At 50.7% G+C, this 21,075-nt stretch overlaps 9 protein-coding genes across 11 annotated transcripts; 5 read left to right on the forward strand and 4 right to left on the reverse strand.

Annotated features, from left to right (window-relative positions):
• The first annotated feature begins 2,740 nt into the window (after positions 1-2,740).
• On the forward strand, positions 2,741-3,620 carry PV09_01992. 3 transcript variants are annotated; one of them, XM_016354971.1, is made up of 2 exons: positions 2,741-3,337; positions 3,396-3,620. In XM_016354971.1, the coding sequence occupies exons 1-2, from the start codon at positions 2,783-2,785 to the stop codon at positions 3,408-3,410; spliced, it is 570 nt and encodes a 189-aa protein (XP_016216987.1). In that variant the 5' UTR covers positions 2,741-2,782; the 3' UTR covers positions 3,411-3,620. The 3 variants fall into 3 exon arrangements, with proteins under 3 accessions (XP_016216987.1, XP_016216988.1, XP_016216986.1); XM_016354972.1 differs by having other exon boundaries at positions 2,741-3,313; XM_016354970.1 differs by having other exon boundaries at positions 2,741-3,620.
• On the reverse strand, positions 3,498-5,530 carry PV09_01993 (uncharacterized protein). Its single transcript, XM_016354973.1, has 2 exons — positions 4,869-5,530; positions 3,498-4,818 (listed from the first exon to the last, which is right to left on the reverse strand). The coding sequence occupies exons 1-2, from the start codon at positions 5,014-5,016 to the stop codon at positions 3,602-3,604; spliced, it is 1,365 nt and encodes a 454-aa protein (XP_016216989.1). The 5' UTR covers positions 5,017-5,530; the 3' UTR covers positions 3,498-3,601.
• On the forward strand, positions 5,292-6,112 carry PV09_01994 (uncharacterized protein; the record flags this gene model as incomplete). The annotated part of the gene is made up of 2 exons (XM_016354974.1): positions 5,292-5,535; positions 5,589-6,112. The coding sequence occupies 2 exons, from the start codon at positions 5,292-5,294 to the stop codon at positions 6,110-6,112; spliced, it is 768 nt and encodes a 255-aa protein (XP_016216990.1).
• A 481-nt stretch (positions 6,113-6,593) lies between these two features.
• PV09_01995 (uncharacterized protein) lies at positions 6,594-8,666 on the forward strand (the record flags this gene model as incomplete). Its single annotated transcript, XM_016354975.1, has 2 exons — positions 6,594-7,293; positions 7,345-8,666. The coding sequence occupies 2 exons, from the start codon at positions 6,594-6,596 to the stop codon at positions 8,664-8,666; spliced, it is 2,022 nt and encodes a 673-aa protein (XP_016216991.1).
• Positions 8,667-10,439: 1,773 nt separating this feature from the next.
• On the forward strand, positions 10,440-12,447 carry PV09_01996 (uncharacterized protein; the record flags this gene model as incomplete). Its single annotated transcript, XM_016354976.1, has 6 exons — positions 10,440-10,678; positions 10,733-11,146; positions 11,203-11,728; positions 11,778-11,863; positions 11,928-12,156; positions 12,223-12,447. The coding sequence occupies 6 exons, from the start codon at positions 10,440-10,442 to the stop codon at positions 12,445-12,447; spliced, it is 1,719 nt and encodes a 572-aa protein (XP_016216992.1).
• A 372-nt stretch (positions 12,448-12,819) lies between these two features.
• On the reverse strand, positions 12,820-14,896 carry PV09_01997 (uncharacterized protein). The gene has a single exon (XM_016354977.1). It carries the CDS (start codon positions 14,293-14,295, stop codon positions 13,864-13,866), a length of 432 nt encoding a protein of 143 aa, XP_016216993.1. The 5' UTR covers positions 14,296-14,896; the 3' UTR covers positions 12,820-13,863.
• PV09_01998 (uncharacterized protein) lies at positions 14,392-15,250 on the forward strand (the record flags this gene model as incomplete). Its single annotated transcript, XM_016354978.1, has 2 exons — positions 14,392-14,688; positions 14,753-15,250. The coding sequence occupies 2 exons, from the start codon at positions 14,392-14,394 to the stop codon at positions 15,248-15,250; spliced, it is 795 nt and encodes a 264-aa protein (XP_016216994.1).
• PV09_01999 (uncharacterized protein) lies at positions 15,125-17,513 on the reverse strand. The gene has a single exon (XM_016354979.1). It carries the CDS (start codon positions 17,391-17,393, stop codon positions 15,615-15,617), a length of 1,779 nt encoding a protein of 592 aa, XP_016216995.1. The 5' UTR covers positions 17,394-17,513; the 3' UTR covers positions 15,125-15,614.
• Positions 17,514-17,635: 122 nt separating this feature from the next.
• On the reverse strand, positions 17,636-20,036 carry PV09_02000 (uncharacterized protein). The gene has a single exon (XM_016354980.1). The coding sequence runs from the start codon at positions 19,715-19,717 to the stop codon at positions 17,837-17,839; it is 1,881 nt and encodes a 626-aa protein (XP_016216996.1). The 5' UTR covers positions 19,718-20,036; the 3' UTR covers positions 17,636-17,836.
• Positions 20,037-21,075: the final 1,039 nt, after the last annotated feature.

Here is a 21,075-nt window from a genome sequence, read left to right on the forward strand (position 1 = left end):
ATGACATGAAGTATTAATGGTTGCAGGAAGAGCTGCGCTACTCAGGACATTTGTCCCATTGCGAGTCTCCAGTGTCGAATGGACGACCCGTTAGCATGGTGGTCGTGATCATTACATGTTCTGGGCACAACATGAGCAAAAACTCTTGGTTTCAGCTATACTACCTCCTCCCAGACTGAAAACTTATCGGTTCTGGTTTTGACGGCGTATAGTCATTCCTTCACTATGTGTCCTACCGTTCAGTGCATTTTCAGATCGATCTCACGCACAGTCCGATAATGTCCTCTGTTCATGGTAACCTTTTGCTCCCAATATTTGCCGCACTTGGACAACACTCGTGTCGTCACAGGCCAAAACTCGACAATCCACCATCCCTTCGCGTCAAACAATTTATAGTTTATCCTCGCAATGGCATTGGAGTAGTCTTCTGTTGATTTGGACGGAGGTATGTAAGTAGAGTCCTGGGACGACGGAGACCCAGCAACAGTGTTCTCAGGTCCGATTTGGAGGAAGACTGAGCGTACCGTGGGGCGAGGGTTTATTGTTATATTTCTCTAGTAGCAAAGGTTGAGGGCCGACAGGCAGCTTTGTCGGCTTCTCGTATTCTAGCCTCATCATCAGAACCTCAAGATCTTGTTCATCTAGATGGGTAGTATCGAACAGAATTCCGATGTCACACTCGAAGTATTTGCACAACATCCATCTATGCGGAATCTGCGATAACATATGGCGAGACTCGTCATGCATGGCTGTTCAACTCCAACGTCTGCGTGAGCACCCATGAACCAGACTTCAGGAGCGTTCGTCTCATTGTGTATGAATTGTGCGTTGGCTTTTTCTTGTGCACGAATTTGCCTTCCACATTGCCGTGTTCTCTAATCGAGGTGTCCCCTCCACTTGTTGACTTATTGCTGCTGCTCGGTTTGGTGGTGACATACTCTTATCCAATCCCAAAGCACACAATAAGTAGATGCAGCATAATATGGAAGAGCGGATCAAATAATTTGTCAGCATTCCAATCAAATACACTCTTTTTAACACCTGATGGTGTGTTGTCCACCATCTTGCGTCATTTCAGGTCCAGTTGCTCTTGCTCCCACTGTAAAACTTTGAACTTAGCGCGACGCTCATCGAGCGCCACTGCATGCCGAAAGATGTGTATTGAGCTTGTAGATGATTTGCTTGCTGGCAATGTGCGTGGTTTAAAACCAATACTGGCGACGCATTCCCAAAGACCAACAAAATAGACATCGTCGTGGGTACAGAACGTCATTTTGAACTTTCCACTTATATCCCAACCCACTTAAGAGTCGTCTTTGTAAAAATTGTACGCGAACTCGATTTGAGAAATGTTGCTTGCAGGTTGAAGGTCAACCTTAAATAGCATGCCAACGAGACATCGGAGCGTGTATGCTCCTCGAGAAAATCCGAACAAGCAGAACTTATCAGCTTCATGGTAATTTTGCATCAAGAGCTGGTACACATCTTTGATATGAGTACCTAAAATTACACATTTAGCTTGAAGGAAGACGAATACAATTACTAAAGCGAACCTAAGCCCGAGCTCCCCGCCATATTCATGGCAGCAATGGGTCTATTCTGCCTCCCTTAATTTTATGTTCCAAATCCGGTCTGACAATAAGTCACTTGATCGGCATGGTCGTATGTCTTGAGGCACAAAACAAAGTGCACGATGTTCCTGTTGTCATTGTCGAACTGGTCACCTGTTCCATCATGGCAGATCACAGCATTTCGTGGATGATGCTGTGTGGTTCTGGAATCATTGAGGGCACGAATTGTCCGCGGCAGTCGTTCCTGGCGTCCTTCGATTTCAAGCGGCGGTGTACCGCAAGGAGTTATTTCGTATGTTTGTAGCGTGTATGAGCCTGTTTTCCTGATGCCGGGTCATTCGTGCACCATTGTTTAAATACACACTTCATCGCTACGAATATGGTTTACACAAATCTTAAGGGATGAGATGATTAGCTTACTTTGGATGAAAATTGAATACAAAGTGCATCCTGATCATAAATGCTCCGAGTTTGAGATAGAAGCAGGCAAATGGCTGACGACATCCAAACTGAGCAGCTAGCATACCTCTTCAACTCTGTTGCTTATCATAACCGAGGCTGCTTCATGGCGCGTCAATGGAGACGTCGATCCGATCGAACGCTGCTTCGTCTGTGTAGCGTATTCTTGCACTAGCCTAGAAACTTAATATATGGTGTGCGGGAGAATATGTGTCGTCAGATCTCTATAGGATCAGCGCGCAGATCCAGATCGCGATCTTATTTAAGTGAAATCACATCTTTCATGGCGGAGTAAAAATAAAAATTGATCCACAAGGGTTTGTGCACTTGAGGATCAAAGTGATGCTCATGGTAGCCACATTCGAACTGGCCCTCACTCAGTCATGACTTCCAGTACGCTCTCTTCCTTTCCACCAGTCTTGCCGTTTCGTAGATGACAGATCTTGAAGTCCACTAGATCTATCGAAGACGCCTGGGAGATTGCTGTCCGGTATTGGAAGTCGTTTGCCCATCAGCAGACTGTTCCGAACGCTTTCTGTCACAATTTCTGTGCTCAAGAAATGCCGAAACAGAAAGTCGGCGGTCTGATCCGTTGCGGTATGACAAGGTCGTCGTCGTATGCACTTTAACCGAAACGGCAATTACTTCCGAGAGTCTCTGGTACAGTTTATCATCATATCAAGACATCCTCGCCGTGATCCACTATAATAAAAGAATTCATAGTCACTCCTGTTGATTACTCCATCGTCATAATGTATCTCCGTGCCGCACACGCAGACCTCAATATTCCCCGTTTACGTCAGTTCATCAAGCAGAATCCTTTAGGTTTGCTTGTCTCCTCTATTCAGTCAGACAAGTATCCGACGATACAGTGCACACATATTCCGTGGATCCTCGACCTGGAAGATGAGTCGAGTGAAGATGAGTTGGGAATTTTGCGGGGCCATATGGCCAAGATGAATCCTCATACCAAAGCCATCATCGACGAAATTTCTAAATCTACCGCTGATGGATACGGCTTCCTCGGCGAAGAAGTGTCAATAATGTTTACTGGGCCGGCGCATTCATATGTCACTCCGCAGTTCTATAAGGAGACCAAACCCTCGACCGGCAAGGTAGTGCCCACGTGGAACTACTCTGCTGTGCAAGTGTACGGTCGTCTCAAAGCGTACTATGACTCAAAATCTTCGACTGTCGACGCCTTTTTACAGCAAGCTGTAGAGGATCTGAGTGATTTTGCCGAGAACAGCCTCAAGCAGGGCAGCAAGCCTACACCCTGGAAGGTGAGCGATGCGCCAGACTCGTATGTGAGTCTATTGAAGAAAAATATCATCGGCGTGGAAATTGAGATAACGAAACTTGAAGGCAAATGGAAAATGAGTCAAGAAATGAGCAGCGGCGATAGAGAAGGCGTGATTGAAGGATTTGAAGCCGTAGAGACAGATAATGGAAAAGAAATAGCTAGACTAGTTAGGGAGAGGGGTAGGATGAAGGATGAAGCTGCTTCTAAGGCTAAGGCATCGTAATGCCTGGGGAGAGATTCATTATACTACATAGACGTACCGGTACAACTACCCTGTATACACAATATCTTGCCCTGATTTCCTTTCCACGTCTTCAACGTCAACTTCGACAAGCGTAGCACCACCCGTTCTCTCCCTTTCACGTTCGTATTGCTTCTCTAGATCTATTCTTTGTCCGAGTGCCGACAGAATGGCACCTGACTCGCCAAGGTCTGTGAGTCTTGTTGGTGTGAGAAAATCGCGCTCATGCGCATAGAAGCTGTTTCCTCCCTGCTGAAGATCAGATGTCGAGAGATACTTTGCAATACCGAACGCCAGTCCTGTGAGTGCCCCAAGGGGTAGTAAGACGGTGGGTGCAAGTAGTGAAGACAAAATCGAATGTGATATCGAATCTTTGTCTTTGCTCAAACCCTGTTGAGTAAGTGGGTCCAAAGTAGTCGTTTTCCGCAATGATGGCAACACTCGGTAGATGGCCGCTCGAGCTAATGCAGCTACTGATCGCGAAATTGTGGGAGAGACGAATGTGATCAATTTTGACTTCCACGGACAACTTGGATTCTCGAAAATCTCTCCGTACGTTCGTTGAATATACTCATCAAGCTTCGGAAATCTGGTTCGGAGCGCATCTGCCAACCACGGCTGCGGCACAGGAGCTTTTCGCATCAGCGCCAAATAACCTACAGCAAAGCAGTCCAAAGATGTTGGCACATCGTTGCTGAGAAGATAGTTCTTGTCACCCAGAAGATCTTGGAGAGGGCCGAAGAAGGATGTTGTGAGTTGGAACAACTGGAAAGTATCAGCATGTTGTTGTGTCCGTAACCAACTAGCCGATTGTTGCTTCATGACCAATTGCTCTGGATTTGTTATGCCAGACGGAAGATTTGCGGCTGTGCGTTGACCAGCGTGTCTGCTATCGTCCCTTGCCGCATTCTCATCCACACTGTCGAGATCAAGTGATCGAATACCAAGGTGCTTCGTTCGTGCGATTGCTGCTGCTCGTCTTGCAGGCGGTACAATGTAATTCGAGTACCAGGGCAGGATACTCGTGAAGACAGGGCTTATGGAGTTCCAATAGTTGTTTGAAGAGACATAAAGATAAAGATCCAAAAGCGGCTGGCCACGCAGTTGTATGAACGCAGACCAAGCTTCAATGTCCGGTTGTAGATCAGATGATTGGGGTGCGCTTCTCCTGCTGCTGAGGTATGCGCTGATGGATTTATAGCCTGCATAAACGTTGCCGTTGTGTTCCAGGACAGGAAAGTCGCCTCTTTGATGTTAGCTGCAAGTTCATTCTCAGGTGATCAAGATGGCTTGCCGTTGGGGCTACTCGTCGGATCAAAGCCTGGCGAGATATTGAAGTCTTTTGATTCATCAAACTTAAGCAGATAAGCAAGCGTGGCCATGCATTCTGCATCAATGGATGGTAAATCGTCCAGCGGTCCCCAAATATGAAGCTTCATCATGGTTCACCAGCTCGGCGTGTCTTCGTCGTAGTTCTAGCCTGCACACGAGCGACACAGCTGGCAGTCTGACCCAGACGTGTTTTGTAGCGAAATGCGATGCAGGCGATCGATTTCAATCTTGACGAAGTCGTCGTTGGGATCAATATCAAGTCATCGAGAAATTCTTGCAGAGCTGTCGCGCTGTGGTCGCGTCGCGCGGATTTTACCGTATCCGAGCTTCCCCAGAATAAGAAACCCTCTGTCGTCATCGGCTCTTCTTCTACGAAACAAACCTCATGGCACCCACACGAAGATACCTTCGAATAACGAAGTACTCGGTTCTAGAATGTCGGGTGTACATGGACGGAGATCCTGCGTTGGTCGACTCTTGGTTGCTGCGGAAGAGTGAACCGGCGCTCCCTCGAGTTATCGACGCAGTCCGCGAAGTGGTTCTACCTAAATTGAGAGAGGAGAATGAGAGGGCAAAAGTAAGGACAAAAGGAAAGAAAAAAGGCGCCATAAAAGATGTCATTCGTCGAGGTATGCAAGTGGATAGGCGTATCTCAACCAAGCTTAGCTAAAATACCATGCAGATGATTTCGAAGTCTCCATTTTCCTACGAGATCAAACCTCACGCCACGCGTTGCTAGTCAAGAAGAAAGAGTTTTCGGAGAAACCTAAGCTGAAGAGCAATAGCAACAGGCTCACGAGCTGGCTCTCTGGAGGTAATGCACACGAGCCGATCGATGTCGATACCTCGGCTGCACCTATTCTTACTGAAGATGATGACAACGTTGATCTGCATGCCGTACCTGCTGCATTTGGTGACGCAGACGATGAAGACGCGGTGACGATACCCTCAGAAGGCAATGATCCGGATGACAGCTTGTTTGTTTCAAAAAAGGACAACGCAATAACTGTGGACGACAACAAAAAACTAGGCATGAAAATCCAGTATGACGGTTTCCACATCTACGGCAAGATCTTGTGCTTGATCGTTAAACGAACGAATATTCCGTCGGCTCTCAAAACCAGCACTCCCGATCAAGCGTTGATGGAAAATTGGGTCTCGACCCAAGCCGCGCAGGAGATGGGCAATGATGACGAGCAAGGCTGATTCACACCGTTTCAATCAACATTGCCGACCCGTGCTAATTTTTCTTGACCGTCCATTATACTTTGTGTGCAGTAGATCTGGTCTGCGCGTCCTGTGTGATCTGGTAGGGGTTCGGCCGTGGATGACAACTGAGTCTTGTCTCTCGGACCGGAGCTCACCTGGTAGGCACCGTGTTTGATCGCCACGGATTGGTAGCATCGGGCCGGTGAGGCATCTCGTAATTTCATACAAAAACGATTGCCTCCTCGTCGAATAGCGAACTGCCTATTCGGCAAGCGAGAACAAATGCTGGCGTCGATCATCCAGTCTTCCGTATTTGGGGGGCTTGCCTCCGAGGCTTCACGCTATGGAAAGCGCTTTCATATCAGCTCATGCGAACTCAACTATTTTACACCTTTCACAATAATTGAGGCGTATCACCATAGTGCAACATTTAGAAGTGAACACTTCCGCAGCAGTGTGGCTGTTGCGCAACTCAATCATGCACGACTATCTCTTTTATCCTCGCCCCAAAGAAACTGTTTCCAAGGAGCGACCAAGGAAAGAGCCGAGCAATCCAGTGCTAAGAGGCACGCTTGTCAAGCTAGGAGCCAAATTGCTACCATTAATGCCGGGTCTGCCGGCGACATTCTACAAGAATGCTGGGTTCCCTTCGATGCAAAAGGTTGAAGGTCTAGATAAAACGGACGCGCGTTACGAACCGACTGTGATTCCGTGTAGACCGGAGACACACAGTGACACTGCTACACTGTATGTTGATCCAGAAACCGTGTCGAAGCTTCCACGAACAGCTAAGCCTGTGTTCTATTCGATCCTGGACTACTATGAGGCATATAAATCTGGAAAGACAACACCAACTGAGGTCGTTGAAGCTCTGCTACCCATCATCCGTCGCGATATCAAGAACCCAACAGAGTTCTCTACGGCATGGTTCGATCTCAACATTGATCTTGTAAAGGCTGCTGCTGCCGCGTCTACCGAGCGTTGGAAGCAAGGAAAGGCACTCGGAGTACTTGATGGAGTCCCGGTCAGTGTTAAGGATGAAGCTGACCTCAAAGGCTACTATAAGAAGTGTTTGGGTTCAAAGGTTATCTTTGACGATGCTCCAGACGAGACCTCATGGTCTGTGATAAAATGGGAGGAACAAGGGGCTATTATTCTGGGCAAGCTATCGATGCATGGTATGCGACTAGTTGAACAAAGATCAATCTCGCCGCTAATTGTCTATGCAGAAATCGGGATGGACACAAGCAACAACAATCCGCATTATGGAGCACCAATCAATCCATACAACAAAGAGTACTACACTGGCGGCTCTTCTGGCGGTAGCGCTTCCGCTGTTGCGGCGGGGATCTTACCATTTGCTCTGGGATGCGACGGCGGAGGTTCGATCCGTATTCCGAGTTCTTGGTGTGGTATCTATGGATTGAAAACATCACATGGATGGGTCTCAACTCGCCCTTACGAAAGCCGCGCCAGATCAACAGCTGTAGCTGGACCAATGGCAGCGAACATGCTCGATCTTGAAGTAGCCTGGCGCGTAATGGCTCAACCCGATCCTGAAGATTTGTGGAGCAGATTATTCCCCATGCCCTCCCGGCAGCCTACGACGCACCCAAAGCGCATCGGTATCTACAAAAACTGGTTCAATCGTGCAGACCGTCCAGTTCGTGATACCTGCCAAAAGGCCGTGGATTACTTTAAGGAGACACTCGGCTATGAAGTCGTTGACATAACCATACCGTACATCAAAGAGGCGCAGCTCGCACATGCTCTCACGATTCTCAATGAAGCCACATCAACTGTGACGAAGGATCAAATCAAATTACTAACTCCTCCAAACCAAATTTTATTAACAGTTGGTCGCAAAGCCTCATGCGCAGATTTTCTTGCTGCGCAACGCATCCGAACGATGATCATGGAGCATCTTGCCTTTTTGTTCAAGAAATACCCAGGTTTGATCATTGTACTACCAACTACTCCAAACCCAGGCTGGCCAAAACATAAGAAGGATGCAAAATATGGGTCAAGCGATGGGAATCGGAGCATCAGGAATATGGAAAACGTCTGGATGGCGAACTTTACAGGGATTCCGTCCATCACCTTCCCTGTGGGTTACGTCGATCCAGTTCAAGGAGATGGCAAATTCCCTGTTGGCCTGATGGGCGCTGGAGAATGGGGGAGTGAGGAGCGGCTTCTCGAATTTGGTTACGAAGGGGAGAAGTACTTGAATGAAGTGTATGAAGGCGGCAGATTGAAGCCGAAGCACTTTGTTGATGTGATGGAACTTGTCGAAAAGCTGAACAAGCCAGAAAAGGGTACCACGGGCAAGGAGTCCATCAACGGTGCAAAAGAAGCGGAGGCGGAGAAGAATGTCAATGAGACAGTTGATGATAAGACAGAAACGGCTATTGACGTCCGCAAAGACGCGGATAATGAGAAGAATATCAATGGAAAGATCGATGGTGAGGCTATAGGTACGGCTACGGTCAATACGGAACCGGGCTCTGAAATGAAAGTCGATGCCAAGGGTGAAGATGCTCGGAAAGCTTAAACGCGTTGTTGGTCATTTCTGGTTGAAGAATGATCGAGTTCTACATTTCAGATAATGTATAAGCTAGTAATACTGCAGTTCGCAAAATCAACTGTTCATTCGGGAGGGCTGCATTTCTACGAGTGTATATGACCTTAGATATGCATTTTTTCAGCTCATGAACATGACGAGCACTGGTGGTGTATTCATTTCGAATCCAAAGGCGTGGTCAGCGATGAAATGTTGACGATGGCACTCTCAACATCTCCGCTAACGATGCGTATGAAAGGTGGCCAGGATATAGTCTCTTCCGTAATCATCTTGAACTTCGTGCTGAACCAGTGAGGGTCTCAGAAATTGACTGCATTGTGCTGTACGACTTTGCTTGGGCCATTGAAAGTCTGAGAGGTCGCAAACGTCCCTTCAAAATGAGGTTTTCTTGGATCCATTCGTAACAGATAAGACTCTTTTACATCGCCCAAGGCCAGCATGCCCTGATCACAAGCACGAAATAGCTGACCTCAGTACGGACGGTCCAACGCGAGGGAATCCAAAAGATGTATGTTTAAGGATGAAACGCCATCAGAAGACCATTTGGCCCCAATTGAGTCTGACAGACGCTCTTCAGAGCAGGACCGAAACTACAGGCAGAAACCGGGCGAAGAGATGGAAATAGTCTCAGCCTGACGGTGAACACTGGAACCACATGACGTGTGGTAGTACAAGTACATTTGACCTTCCCATCTCCGTGCCTTGGCTGCTGGATGCATGGCGAAAATGCCTCTTCAAGCCACAATGGCGCTTAAAGATGTGTTTTGTTCTACGATTGTGGAGCTGCAGAGCGGCAAACTCCTCCTTTTCTCCCATCTGGGCTCGTATCAAAGGGAAAAACAGTGGTGCATTGACCCAGGAAAAAGCAAAGGTATATGCAACATAACCGGTGCTCTCAGCTACACGGTCATGAAGTGTGAAAGGCTTTTTCAGCACCTCCGTGGCGTCTGTTGTACTCCGTTCTCTGCAGACTTCAAAGATGGCCTGGCGGCTCTGGATTCGACTCAGCTCATCGTTCTGCGCCCATCGCAGGCAACAGTAGCAATGAATATCAGGCCAACCACTGTTTCTTCGCCCTCGAACTGATCAAACTCATGCAGTATCATCTGTCATCTTAGATATCGGGGCTTTATTCGGATCTTCCGTATTTTCCTGCCCACAGATAGTCCTGGACAAAGTAGAGGCCCAAATAACACTTTAGCAAGGAGAGGCTAATGCCCGAACCTATCTCAGTGGAAAAGGTATTTGGTGACACAAACAACCACTTTCCCAACAAGCTGCAGCAGTCACAGCGACTTGGACTGCTTGCATTCGGCAGATGCCCTCACCAAGAGAGGCCCGTTGGCGAAATGCTGCAGAGATGCGTTACTGGCCTGCCCCTTTGGGTGCTCATACCCTTTTCGATTTGATTCTGCTTCTATTCCAAGCCTCTGTCTCTATGAACTCTGTGATTGGGGATGGCTGGACGCCTAGATACGAGGTGGATTTTCACCAGTACCCAATGCGTAAAATGCATATTGCTGAGGTCAATTTTTACTGCCAAAAAGTTCCAGCGATTGTTTGCCCTCAGCCTCGATTAGAATTTCCATTCAAATTACCTCCCTTCACCTTCAGGACTACTCAAAGATAAACCAGAGCAGGAGAGTGCAGGCTATGAATCAATTGCGGCATGTTCTTTTGGACTCTATCTCGAGGTCTTGCTAACCTTATCTTAGAGCCACGCTCAACGAGCGCCAAGTCGCCATGATGTGCTTCAGTCAGAGCCTAGGGATCGGCCTGTTCTTACAAAACGGTCGGGCAATACACTACGCTGGCCCAGGCCTGGCAACGTTGGCCTACTTTCTTGCCGGGACTGTAATTTGGTCAAGCGCGGCTTGTCTGGGAGAAATGACCGCTCTGTTTCCAATCAAAGGGCCTATATATCAACTTCCAAAACGTTTTCTGGACGAGTCGGTTGGCTATGCAGCTGCTTGGATGACCTGGTAAGCGACTCTTCTCAGAGTAGATAGTACCATCTGTCACTAAACATGACTTAGGTTCGGCTGGATTGTGTTGATAGCGGCAGAACTAGTAGCAATCACGCACATGTTCCATTTCAACTACCCGAAAGACCTGCTAGAGGCTGCTCACTACCCTACATCGTCCCTGTCGTTTTCACCTTCGGTTGCACCCGCCGTTTTGATACTAGCATTTATTCCGGTGGTCTTGTTGCTTAATTTCCTGCCTGTTAAGCATTTTGGGCAGCTAGAGTACCTCACGGGCTGCGTAAAGATGATATTTTTGATCATGATGATCGTTATGAACACCGTGCTCCACTCCATGGAACGCGTGCCTGGAGAGAAACGATTCTGGACGTACAACGAGCCCTACTCGTGGGCAGCGTCAAACATCACGCTGGCCGATAGACATTCAGTGGTGACCGGTGGGGTCGGACGGCTCGCAGGCTTGTGGTGAGTGCTTGCCTTTGCCTTCTTCACTTCGTCCAAGAGACTAATCGGTGCTGAAGGGAAGCAATGACAACAGCCATATTTGGACTTATCGGGGTGGAAACGGTGGCGATCACTGCAGCCGAGAACAAAGATCTACGCAACGAAGAAACGGTCAAGATTGCGACGAGAAAGATATGTCTTCGACTGATCCTCTTGTACACTCTTGCCACCTTCACGGTCGGACTGAACGTTCCGTACACGTACCCCACGATATCAGATCCAAGTGTCATTTCGTTTGGGTATGGTGAAAATTCCGCTTTCGTCGTTTCTATGGTCTTGAATCGTCTCAACGGTTGGCCCCTGGTCGTCAACAACTTTGTCATTTTTTCTGCACTCTCTGCGGGAATAAATGGCTGCTACAATGCCTCGAGGACTTTACACGCTCTGGCCAGCGATCGCAATGCGTGGCCTGACTGGAGCCCTGTACAAGCGCTGAGGACCCGACTCGAAAGGACTCATTACGGCGTACCCTATGTCGCTGTGTTGGTCAGTTGGCTCTTTGGTTGGCTCGCCTTTTTAGGAAGCACCGAAAACTCTGCAGTAGTGGGTGCCCTATTCAGCGAGAGAGTGCTCGCCCTTCTGATGATTCTAGGTTCTGGGCCGTCTGGTTCGCTGCGTTACGGTCGCCATCCTCATCGTCTACGGCGTCGTCTGCCTCACATACCTTGAATTTTACAAGTGGCAAGTCTTAAGCCCATCAATACGGAAACTTTTGCTCCCGTTTGCTGACGTTTTGTGACAGCATTGCTCACGCAGCGAACGGCGACGATGAAAACGTGAACGACAAAGACGATCCCGAAGTCCGCCAGCAGTTTGATAGAAACAGCGCTGGCTACCCTTACAAGTCTCACGGTCAGTGGCTCCGTGCGTGCTTTGCTCTGTCAGGCTGCTTCCTGCTGGTTTTCTTTAACGGCTGGAGGTCGCTCACGCCCCCGGTGAACACGGGTGATTTCTTGGGATGCTATATCAGCGTAGGTTTCTGCCAAATTTGGATTCCTTGCAAAGTTCGACGAAGCTGATATTCATCCCGTCCAAAGATTCTTATCTTCATGGCTTTCATCGTCATGTATCAGATCAAGTTTCACGGCTGGAACCCGCTCAACTGGCGAAGGCGTGCTTCTCGGGAGCTGCAAAATCCACAGCCCCTCGTGGTCACGAATCTGAAGCGACGAGGAAGAATAAACCTGGAGAGCACAGATACTTTGTTCACCGTGGGAAACTTTAATGCTCTCTTGCATTGGCTCTGGATCTGGTTGAAATAGTTTGCTCTAGAAAGTTCATAGATATGAAGACCTCACTAAGTTGTGCCGTAATATCGTACAAGTAAGAGGTCAAGCTTCTACAGTACAAAATCAAGCAAAGCTTGGCTCAACGGGCCAATATCTGGGGAGACCAGTGTCTCCAACCAGCGTTCACATCCTTCCAATCGGCCCCAGTCACCCTCAGAATGCAAATCCACGAGAAACCCAACCTCCTTACCCCTTGCCCCTACATAGTCTGCATGATCCGGACTCTCATCTTGAAGACGTTCCAAGAGCCAATAACGCACATGCTCGACACGCCGGTGCTAAAAAACGGAACAAATACGTCTCGCTGTGGAACGAAATAGCCCCGGGCGTCCCATCCGCCTGCAGAAAAGGGGCTCGAGCCTCTGGCTTGTATTGGGGAACCAAGGAACTGCATGGCCAAGCTGCAGCTGGCAGCAGCCACGACCCGCTCAGCAAACAGATGGGGTCGCCGCTGCGTGAAAAAGCCACCCAGGCATCGCCTAGCTTGATCCGGTGAGAAAGTGTCTCTGCGCCCAGCTGGTCTTGGACACGCTCGCTTTCGAACCAGTTCTACTGGAATGGATCATGCAGGCGGGACGTCTCTGATGGACTTGGGTCAGAGCTTCTGGCCGTCCTGCAGATGATCTATCCGCTTGCTCCCATCAGTCGCTAGGCTTGGCTCCTACCTGGTGATCTGAGTATCAACGTAGCGAAACTTGTGCCTTTTTTGCCATCGAGCTTCTCATGATCCCATGTTCCCGCTTACCTACCGGACTGTACAAAATTGCGCGACTCCATTGATCGACAGCAAAGAGATATGGCAGAACGAAGGCGTTGTTGTGCGATCAGATATGGCTCCCAATGACCTGGAGGGATTGATACCCGTTGCTGAAGACGACGACCTTGTCTACGTTGTGGACTGTCCCTCCTTGCACATTGTAGACGAGCGAGCTCTAGGGATGTCTCACATCAATCGCTCCAGATATGTAAGTCTGCGAAAGATTTTGGAGCCAGTGTTAGTTAGGATCATGACCGTCGGTGCTAGAACGACCTTTTATCTTTCGACACGATCCGATCGTGTCCACAATGTACGGGAGCCTTTGCCAAAGCCAGAAGAGTACCATCACAATCACGAAAACAAGACAGCCGGAGTCAAAATATTTCAAACCAATGGACTTCTTCCTCGATTCCATTGCCGCCTACTAGACCTCAGCCTCCGATTCCAGCGACTGGAGGCCGGTATGGATCTGTTACACCCACTGTCCCTCAAGAGCTACCATTAGTCCAGATGACACCAGTGTCCAACTCCATCCCTCCACTCGATGAGTCTTCATCTGCTTTTCGGGAGCCACAGCACCGAGAAGAAAGGCTACCAGCACGTATGGAACGACCTGTACCAGGGAGGTCAGCTCATGTGCAGAACACCATGTCAGTCTCCAGCATATCCACAGATACTGTCAGCGTAAGCGGAAGCACGGGAAGCTCGCAATCTGTCGCCGGGTTGTTCCGCCTGAAATGGAGTCTTTCATCCAAAATGCCGAAGACGTCGTCTACCAAACGCCTCGCCACGACACCTCTTACCGACAGCACACAGTTCTGTTTTTCGGGCTCGTCCAAGCATCTTCTTGTCTGGCGAAAGAACGGGGACTCCGTCGTGCGCATATGCGCTCGCGCTACGGAGAGCACGCTCTTGTCGTTGTCCAATACCATTCCGCAAGGCGAGGTAGACCGCACGGTCAACATCAGGTTTGTTGCAGAAGGGGAAAGACACATATCCGTTGTGTTTTTGAACAGGCAGGTAAGCATTTGGTGACTCAGTATCATCCATTTTCGCTTGCTCATTCGGGTAAGCGGTTTTGGTTCACCATCTTGGACTGCTCCGGCCCAAAGCAGATCCTCAAACCACTGCCTCAAGGCTCGAGACCAACGGCACTCGCCATGTCACGGGATAATTCCTTCATAGCCGTCGGATACGGGTCCTTTGTCCAGGTCTTCTGCTTTCAACGGAGCGAGATTGCTTGGACGACCGAGCTGAACATCAAGGAGTTCCGGTCCGCAGAAGAAGTCCGCTTTCAGAACATCAGCTTTTCTCCCGACGGCAAGTTCTTAGCTGTAGTAACACAAAAGTACGACAAACTAAAGGGTAGAGAGGATGACGGGGTCTGGACCAGGGTTTGGATGGTGAGAGAGGTATCCACGGAGGGCACGTTGTACGGCTTCTGCTTCATGCCTACAGTACGTCCGCGACAGTTCGAACCACGAGCTTAGCTAACCAGGGATTTTTTTCCCCTTGCCGCAGGACCATCTAGGCGTTACCGCCGCCTTCTTCGATCCTCAAGTGAACAAGGTCTTCGTCACCGGCTTTATTGATACTCCTTATCCGCTCTTCCACAGTGCCTCCCAGGACTCGATCCAAAGGTGGGGCCTGCGCGAGACGGAACCGTTCAGGCCAGAGCTGCTGCCAACCTCGGCCTCAAATCCTGTCAGCTACAAGGTTAGATGCGCGGCACAGTCTCCTCATCCAAGTCATGCTTGCTTCTTGACGGCGACAAACAAGCTCTACCGTGTTAATATGAAGACCGAATCGGTGGAAATGTGTTGCGACCTCGGAAACCAACGCGCACGTCTGGGCCCGCGAGAGGAGGCCGCGGCGCTTGGAATGTCCCTTCAAGGATCCATCTACGTGGCCTGGAGAGAAGCAGCAAAACTTTATCTGATCGAAATCGACAGCACTGGAAGGCTCGCTAAAAAGGAAGATCTATGCGAGCTGTATGAAATGGCCGTTGAAAGAGTGTAGCTTTGCCAAATCAAAGCTGTAAAGCCTTCTCTTCGATCAGACTTGGTAGGTCAGCGATCGCAGAGTGTATGTTAGGTTGAGAAACGGTAAACATAGTCAGGCCATGCTGTGGACATTGAACAAGACCACTAATATTCCAAACGTTGAATATAATCAAGACGAGGTCATACAAAAAAAAATTCAAATAATCTGCTGCGAAGAAGTGAGGCTTGAAACATAAGCTCAGTTCTACAATTTAGATGGGATATGAGAGTGGAACCTGGTTTTCTTCTGGCAGTGATAAGAGCTGGGGATATCATCCTTCCATCCCAAACGCCGTATATATAGATGAACAAATTCCGGTGGCCAAATAATTTTTGCTCTCTCAGCTTGACCAGAACCATCCCCGTCCGCTCTTGCCCTCCTTAGCAGTTTTCTCTTCCTGCTGACTGGACGTCGATGGAGCTTCGAGTTGTCTCTGCTTCACCCAGGCCATAGGGCTGCTCTCTCTATGCGTTGAAGTCTCTGTCTCTTCCCGGCCGTCAGCGAAGCGTTTCTTCAATACAGTCTTGGTGGTGATATTTCCATCGGCATCAATGTGCCGTTCTGTGGTTGTGAGAGTAGACAAGATGCTCGACGCAGACGGTGAGGAGTGACGAAGCGACTTATTTTTTGCGTAATCGTCTTCATTGCAGGTCGATGTTTGCTGACCAGGACGGAAGCAGGTACCACCTCGGCTTTCGAAGGAGAAGTGCCGCTCATGCAACTCCTGCTCTGTGCTTGCGTCGTTACATGTGTCTTGACCAGACCGCCCCTCGCCTGCGGCAGGATACGAGGTTGGACCCTCACTATCAATCTCCACGACAGATGTGACACGTCCATCCTTGTCGGAAGAGATACGAGTTTTGTTAGTAACGCTCCTTTCGTTGTTGAGCAAAGGTACAATCCTCGCTAAAAAGTCAACCTGGGTACCCTCCTCTTCGTTCTTGTCACGCATTTCCTTGCCACTATTCAAAGCGACAAGATCCTCAAACCTCTTTCTGAAGCTTTTATCGAAACCTTCCTCGTGTTCCAGGTGCAGAGGCGAGTACTCGCTAAACAGCAAGTAGGCCATTGCTGAGTCTTGTGGTAGGAACGGACGCATGCCAAGCGAGAACATCGTACTTAGAGGCTTGTTGAACGGGAAGGAGTGTCCGAAAAGACCTTCCTCGTCGAAAATGCGAGACTCTCGGTTGTAGCTGTCCTGAAACATCTTTGAGAGTTGAGATGCTCCGGCCATCATCTCTCTCATCTCTCTGTGCATCCGCTCAAAAGCCTCCTCGGCCTGCTTCTGAGTGACAGAAACAGAGCCAATACGCAGCTCAGGCAACTTTGACTCCTCTTCCTGAGAAGTTTTCTCTTCCTTCTTGGACGCTGTGGGTGGTTGTCGTGACCAGGCAGGGAATAAGTCAGACCAGGTCGAGGGCTTTGCAGATTGCTTTTCCTCGCTTCTTTCAGCTGGCGGCACATGCTCTTCAAAATCCTTTCTGATCCTGGACTCCCATTCCCACAACCTCCTTGCAGTGTTCTGTTCAAAGCCTCGCACAACGTCCTCGAGCTCTTCAAAGGTGGGGAATCTCGGCGACGACCTCGGCCACAGCGTTTCCTCCGTGGTATCTTGACGTTTTCCCACGTCTTTGTCACTGCCTTCACTCGTGCGGTGGTGAAGCCCATCATCCATCATTCTCTTCTGCGCGTTGTACAAGTTCTGTGCCTCGCGTTCGTTCCTCTCCAGCGCCTTTGCAACCTGGTTGATCCATTCGAAGTCCTGGTCTACGTCCTCGGCATCGTTCTTCGCGTCGCTTGGCTCCGCATTCTGCTTTTCGACTCCTCCTCGACCGTGGTGTTTCCAAGATCGGTGGTCACCCCAGCGACATGCTCGTTCTCCTCTGCCGTCCTCACGCTCCTGCTCTTCTTCACGCTCTCTACGCCTCTCTTCCAAAAATCTGTTAAACGCTCTTCCGTGATCGTTTCCCCTCTGGTAGATGGACGTGGGCAGTGTCCACAGCGTGTTGAACAGCGAGGATACGTGATTATCGAAGTGGCGGATGGAGCGAGTGAAGGGATCGTCCTGCTCTTGCCGTCGTTGCTCACGGTCACGATCGTTGCGGTTGGAGTCCGACATTGCGCATTGGTAAGAAGAAAGAAGGCGGGTTGACGAAGAAAAGGATAGGAAACGTGCGTGAAAAAGAGATGTTCGATGGCTGATGTGTTCTCGCTGACGATGGAAGCTTCTATGGCTGCGGGGTGTCGCGGCAGCTTTGGCGCCACCGGGGGGTGTGACGCGAGCCAATCAACGGCCATGACGTCCGCAAGAGGTCAAACAGGAAGGCGGAAGATCGAAACTAGACCATTGCCAATGACGAACGAAACAAGAGAGACTTAACATTTCCTGTTCTAATTACTATTTGTATATGCTTGTGTTCCCAATACGCGTCGTCCCATAACTCCAATGCACCTGTCAAACGCGCCGTCATGCCCTGGCGTCGTGTTGTCCCCTCGCGGAAACTCTTTTCATTATCTCATTATACATTCAAAGCTGCAATGCAGATTGTGAATCCGGCTCAATCAGTCACTCTTCGCCGCTTTGCCGCCCGTGGAGCAAGGTGACGCCACATACCCGAGCGAGTCGTCCCTTTCCACGGGTGGGCTGGGCGTTAAACTCTTCTCCCACTCCTTCATCAAATGGCTTGCGGTTCTTTTCAGGCTGCTGGGCGTCAATTTCTCCAAGTCAGGCCAGGGGATACTGTTCCTCTTGCTGCTCGTCGACGTGCGTGGTGTAGGTCGCGAATTCTCGTCAGTCAAGGGAGTGCTGACGCCGTCGCTGGCGGCATCTGACGACGTCGTATCGCTTTCTTGCTGTCTTTGGTCCTGCACAGGACTCTTGACGGGCGTGTCCCAGCTGTCCCACACCTCGCTGGAGTCCGCATCAAAGTCGCCAGATGGGCTTGGAGAGACGTTCTTCTTCGACGTAGTTTGCTTGGTCACTTTTAGCGGCTGCTGTTTCTTGTTTTTCGGGGGCACGGGTGATTCCACGCCGTGCTCTCGCCAGAATGACCCACCAATGTCGATCAAGGCGTCTTGAGGCGGATTGTCCCTGCGCGTCGCAGTGTGTGCTGCTCGTGCCGATCGCGCGGTCCGCGTCGTTGTCGTGCCTGTGGTGTTTGATCGCTTCAACGGTCTCGGTTTGTTTTGAGCAACCGGTGTCGTACTACCGGGTGACAGGGTGGCTTCTTCGCCTATCGTTGCCTGCCTAATATCTTCGAAAAACGTCCATAGGCCGTCCTTTATGTCGTTGGCCATCTGCTTGCCGGTTCGTAATATGGCGTCCTTCGAGGGTCCGTCAAAGGTCGTCGTGCTGTCTCCGCTCAGGCTGGCAGACGGGTTCGTAGTGGCTGATAAGTTTGAAGAATTGTTGAAATTTTGGGACCGGTAGGGATTCTCTTCCGGCTGTCGGGAGTCTGTTGGTTGTGGGAAGGGCTGGGAGAACGTGCCCTTCTCTGGCGACAGCAACGACAGCGTCCGCGTATGCTTGGACCCACTGAGCACCTTTCTGTTCGAAGTTTTAATGCCGCTCAAGAGTGCCTTGCGTCTTTCCATTTCCCTCTGCAGCCACTGGGAGGAGCCATCTTGATCGTCATCGCTGCCTTCGAGCGGTGAGAGGCTGGCACTCAGGGGTTGAAGAGGCTGCATCCTCTTCACATCGGCACGCTTCTTGAGTGCCTCGTGTGTGGCCCAGTGCTTTTTGAGCCGCTCGAGCTCCGATTCGGCTTGTCGCAGTGCCTCCCTGAGCTCGAGCACTCTCCTCTCCTGCGAGGCAAGCTGCGTGAGGAAGTTGCCCTCCGTGGACGGCGAGGGCAGCGACTCTATGGGGGAGATGACAGGACTGTTCGCCCACGACGTCGGCCGCGAGCGGGCCGAGCTGGGAGGCAGGACGGGAAAACTCATGGACAGTCTGTTAAGCCTCCTGGGACTGTCGACGACCGACTTGCTGCGCGAGTGCGCGATCTTGGTGGGCGAGGCGGACATCTGGGAGGAAGCATATGACACGCCGGTGGAAGGGCTCCCGGGCAAGCGTTCAGAAGGCGGCGGCCGTCTTGGGCTGTTGGGGCCCGTCATCGTACCCAGGACAGAGTCGACGGTCATGATCGAGTTGGGCCGTTGTTTGCGGCTGCGCTCCTGTTGTGGGTGCGACGCGTCATCCATGGCAACACCCAACGGCTTAGGAGAACGGGAGCAATCATTCACAAGTTCATCACTGAGGTAGGGACTGTGTTTGGGCGAATGGTCAAAGAGGGTGGAAAGGACAAGGTGTCGAAGCAGCAGAGCGCCGTAAATTGTGAAGGTGATCAAGGATTCGTCCAGCTGCAGAAGCCGACCAATCACGGTCGACGACAGGCGGCGAAATTGTCGCCAAAACGAGACGGCGTAGCAGGGCTGGACAAGCATGAAAGTGACGTGAATGGAGCAATCATTTCTGTAGGGACCGGATCGTAAGTGATAAGTAACAGCGGTTGGTTCAGCGATTGAGTTTATCCATTGTCGAGGCGGCGGCGGCGGAGGTGGTGGAGCGTGGGTGAGAGTGTGTTTGTGTGCGTGTGTGTGCGTACAACGTGAAGAGACGATCTCCGCGTTGTTGCCGTGACGCTGCCTTATACTCGGTTGCTATGCTCCACACCGCGTACGACCGGATGGTGTGAGCAACGATCCCTTCGTCGAAAGGCTCCCTGCATTAGCCGATGCAAGCACCAGGGGGACAGTTCAGCTGCCATACGTTGCAGATGCTGTGCGACTACAGATGGACTTCTCCTTCGCCTCTCATCTGTGCAACGGTTGGCCTGGCAGCGCGCCTGCGACGCCGACGCGAGAAGCGTACAGGCACGACGGCCTGGATAGCGACGAGCTCTGTGTGACGAGTCACCCCAAGAACCATACGCCCTCGCTCGGCGTCTTCTGGTTCGCGGATCATCAGAGATGCACGTCATCCGCAAAGACTCTCTGCTGCTGCCTGTCCACAATTCATTTGAGCGTGTCTCGTGATGAGGCCGATATCCACCCGGCCGCTCTGGAAATAGATCGGTGAGCACGCCAAATTACAGGAACGTTATGCATTGCAGATGCCGTCGTCTTCCATCAGACGCCCCATCCGGGCGCGCGCCTTCGGTGCACGCTCGTCTGCTGCTGTACAGGCACAGCAGACCACTGCTGCTGCACCGCAAGCCGAGATCCTAGATCTGCTGCGAGCTTGCGACGAGGGAGTACAGATCTCACATCTCTTCCTTTCGCTCCAGACATGCGGACTGCACTTGGCCATGCCCAACCCAGCAAGCGCCAAACATAGGCTCATTGGGACGGCGGAATCTCCCGACTGCTCGCACGCAAAGCCAAACCGCAGCCGGCGCCCGACGACCTGATCATGGCATCGTACGCTGACGGGCGGACAGCGCAGAGCACTACTGTTACGGACAGGGCCAAGACGCCGTGCTGCTCGTTGGGTCTCTGTCATTTCCGATGCCTGGGTCGACAGCTGGCTCGACAAGGGCCGTCTGAGCCTTTTTCTCCTGACCGGCAACGGCACACGCGGCAGCAGGCGTCTGCCATGGACGCCAGACTTCGATTCCAAGAGATGGAAGCGTCGTGCCGACGAATTCGACTGTGGGGAAGGCCGATGCTGCAAGGTTCATGCAGGTACAAGTCCAAGGACAGGCACAGCGAAGCGGGAATGATGCTGCTAAGTTGACTAACGTGGTGGCCTGCCGCCGCCTGCTGGCGAGTGTGTTGATCCTGCGTAGAACCGCCTGGCTGGC

The sequence above is a fragment of the Verruconis gallopava genome, assembly GCF_000836295.1.
Source record: "Verruconis gallopava strain CBS 43764 unplaced genomic scaffold supercont1.5, whole genome shotgun sequence".
Lineage (NCBI taxonomy): Eukaryota > Fungi > Ascomycota > Dothideomycetes > Venturiales > Sympoventuriaceae > Verruconis > Verruconis gallopava.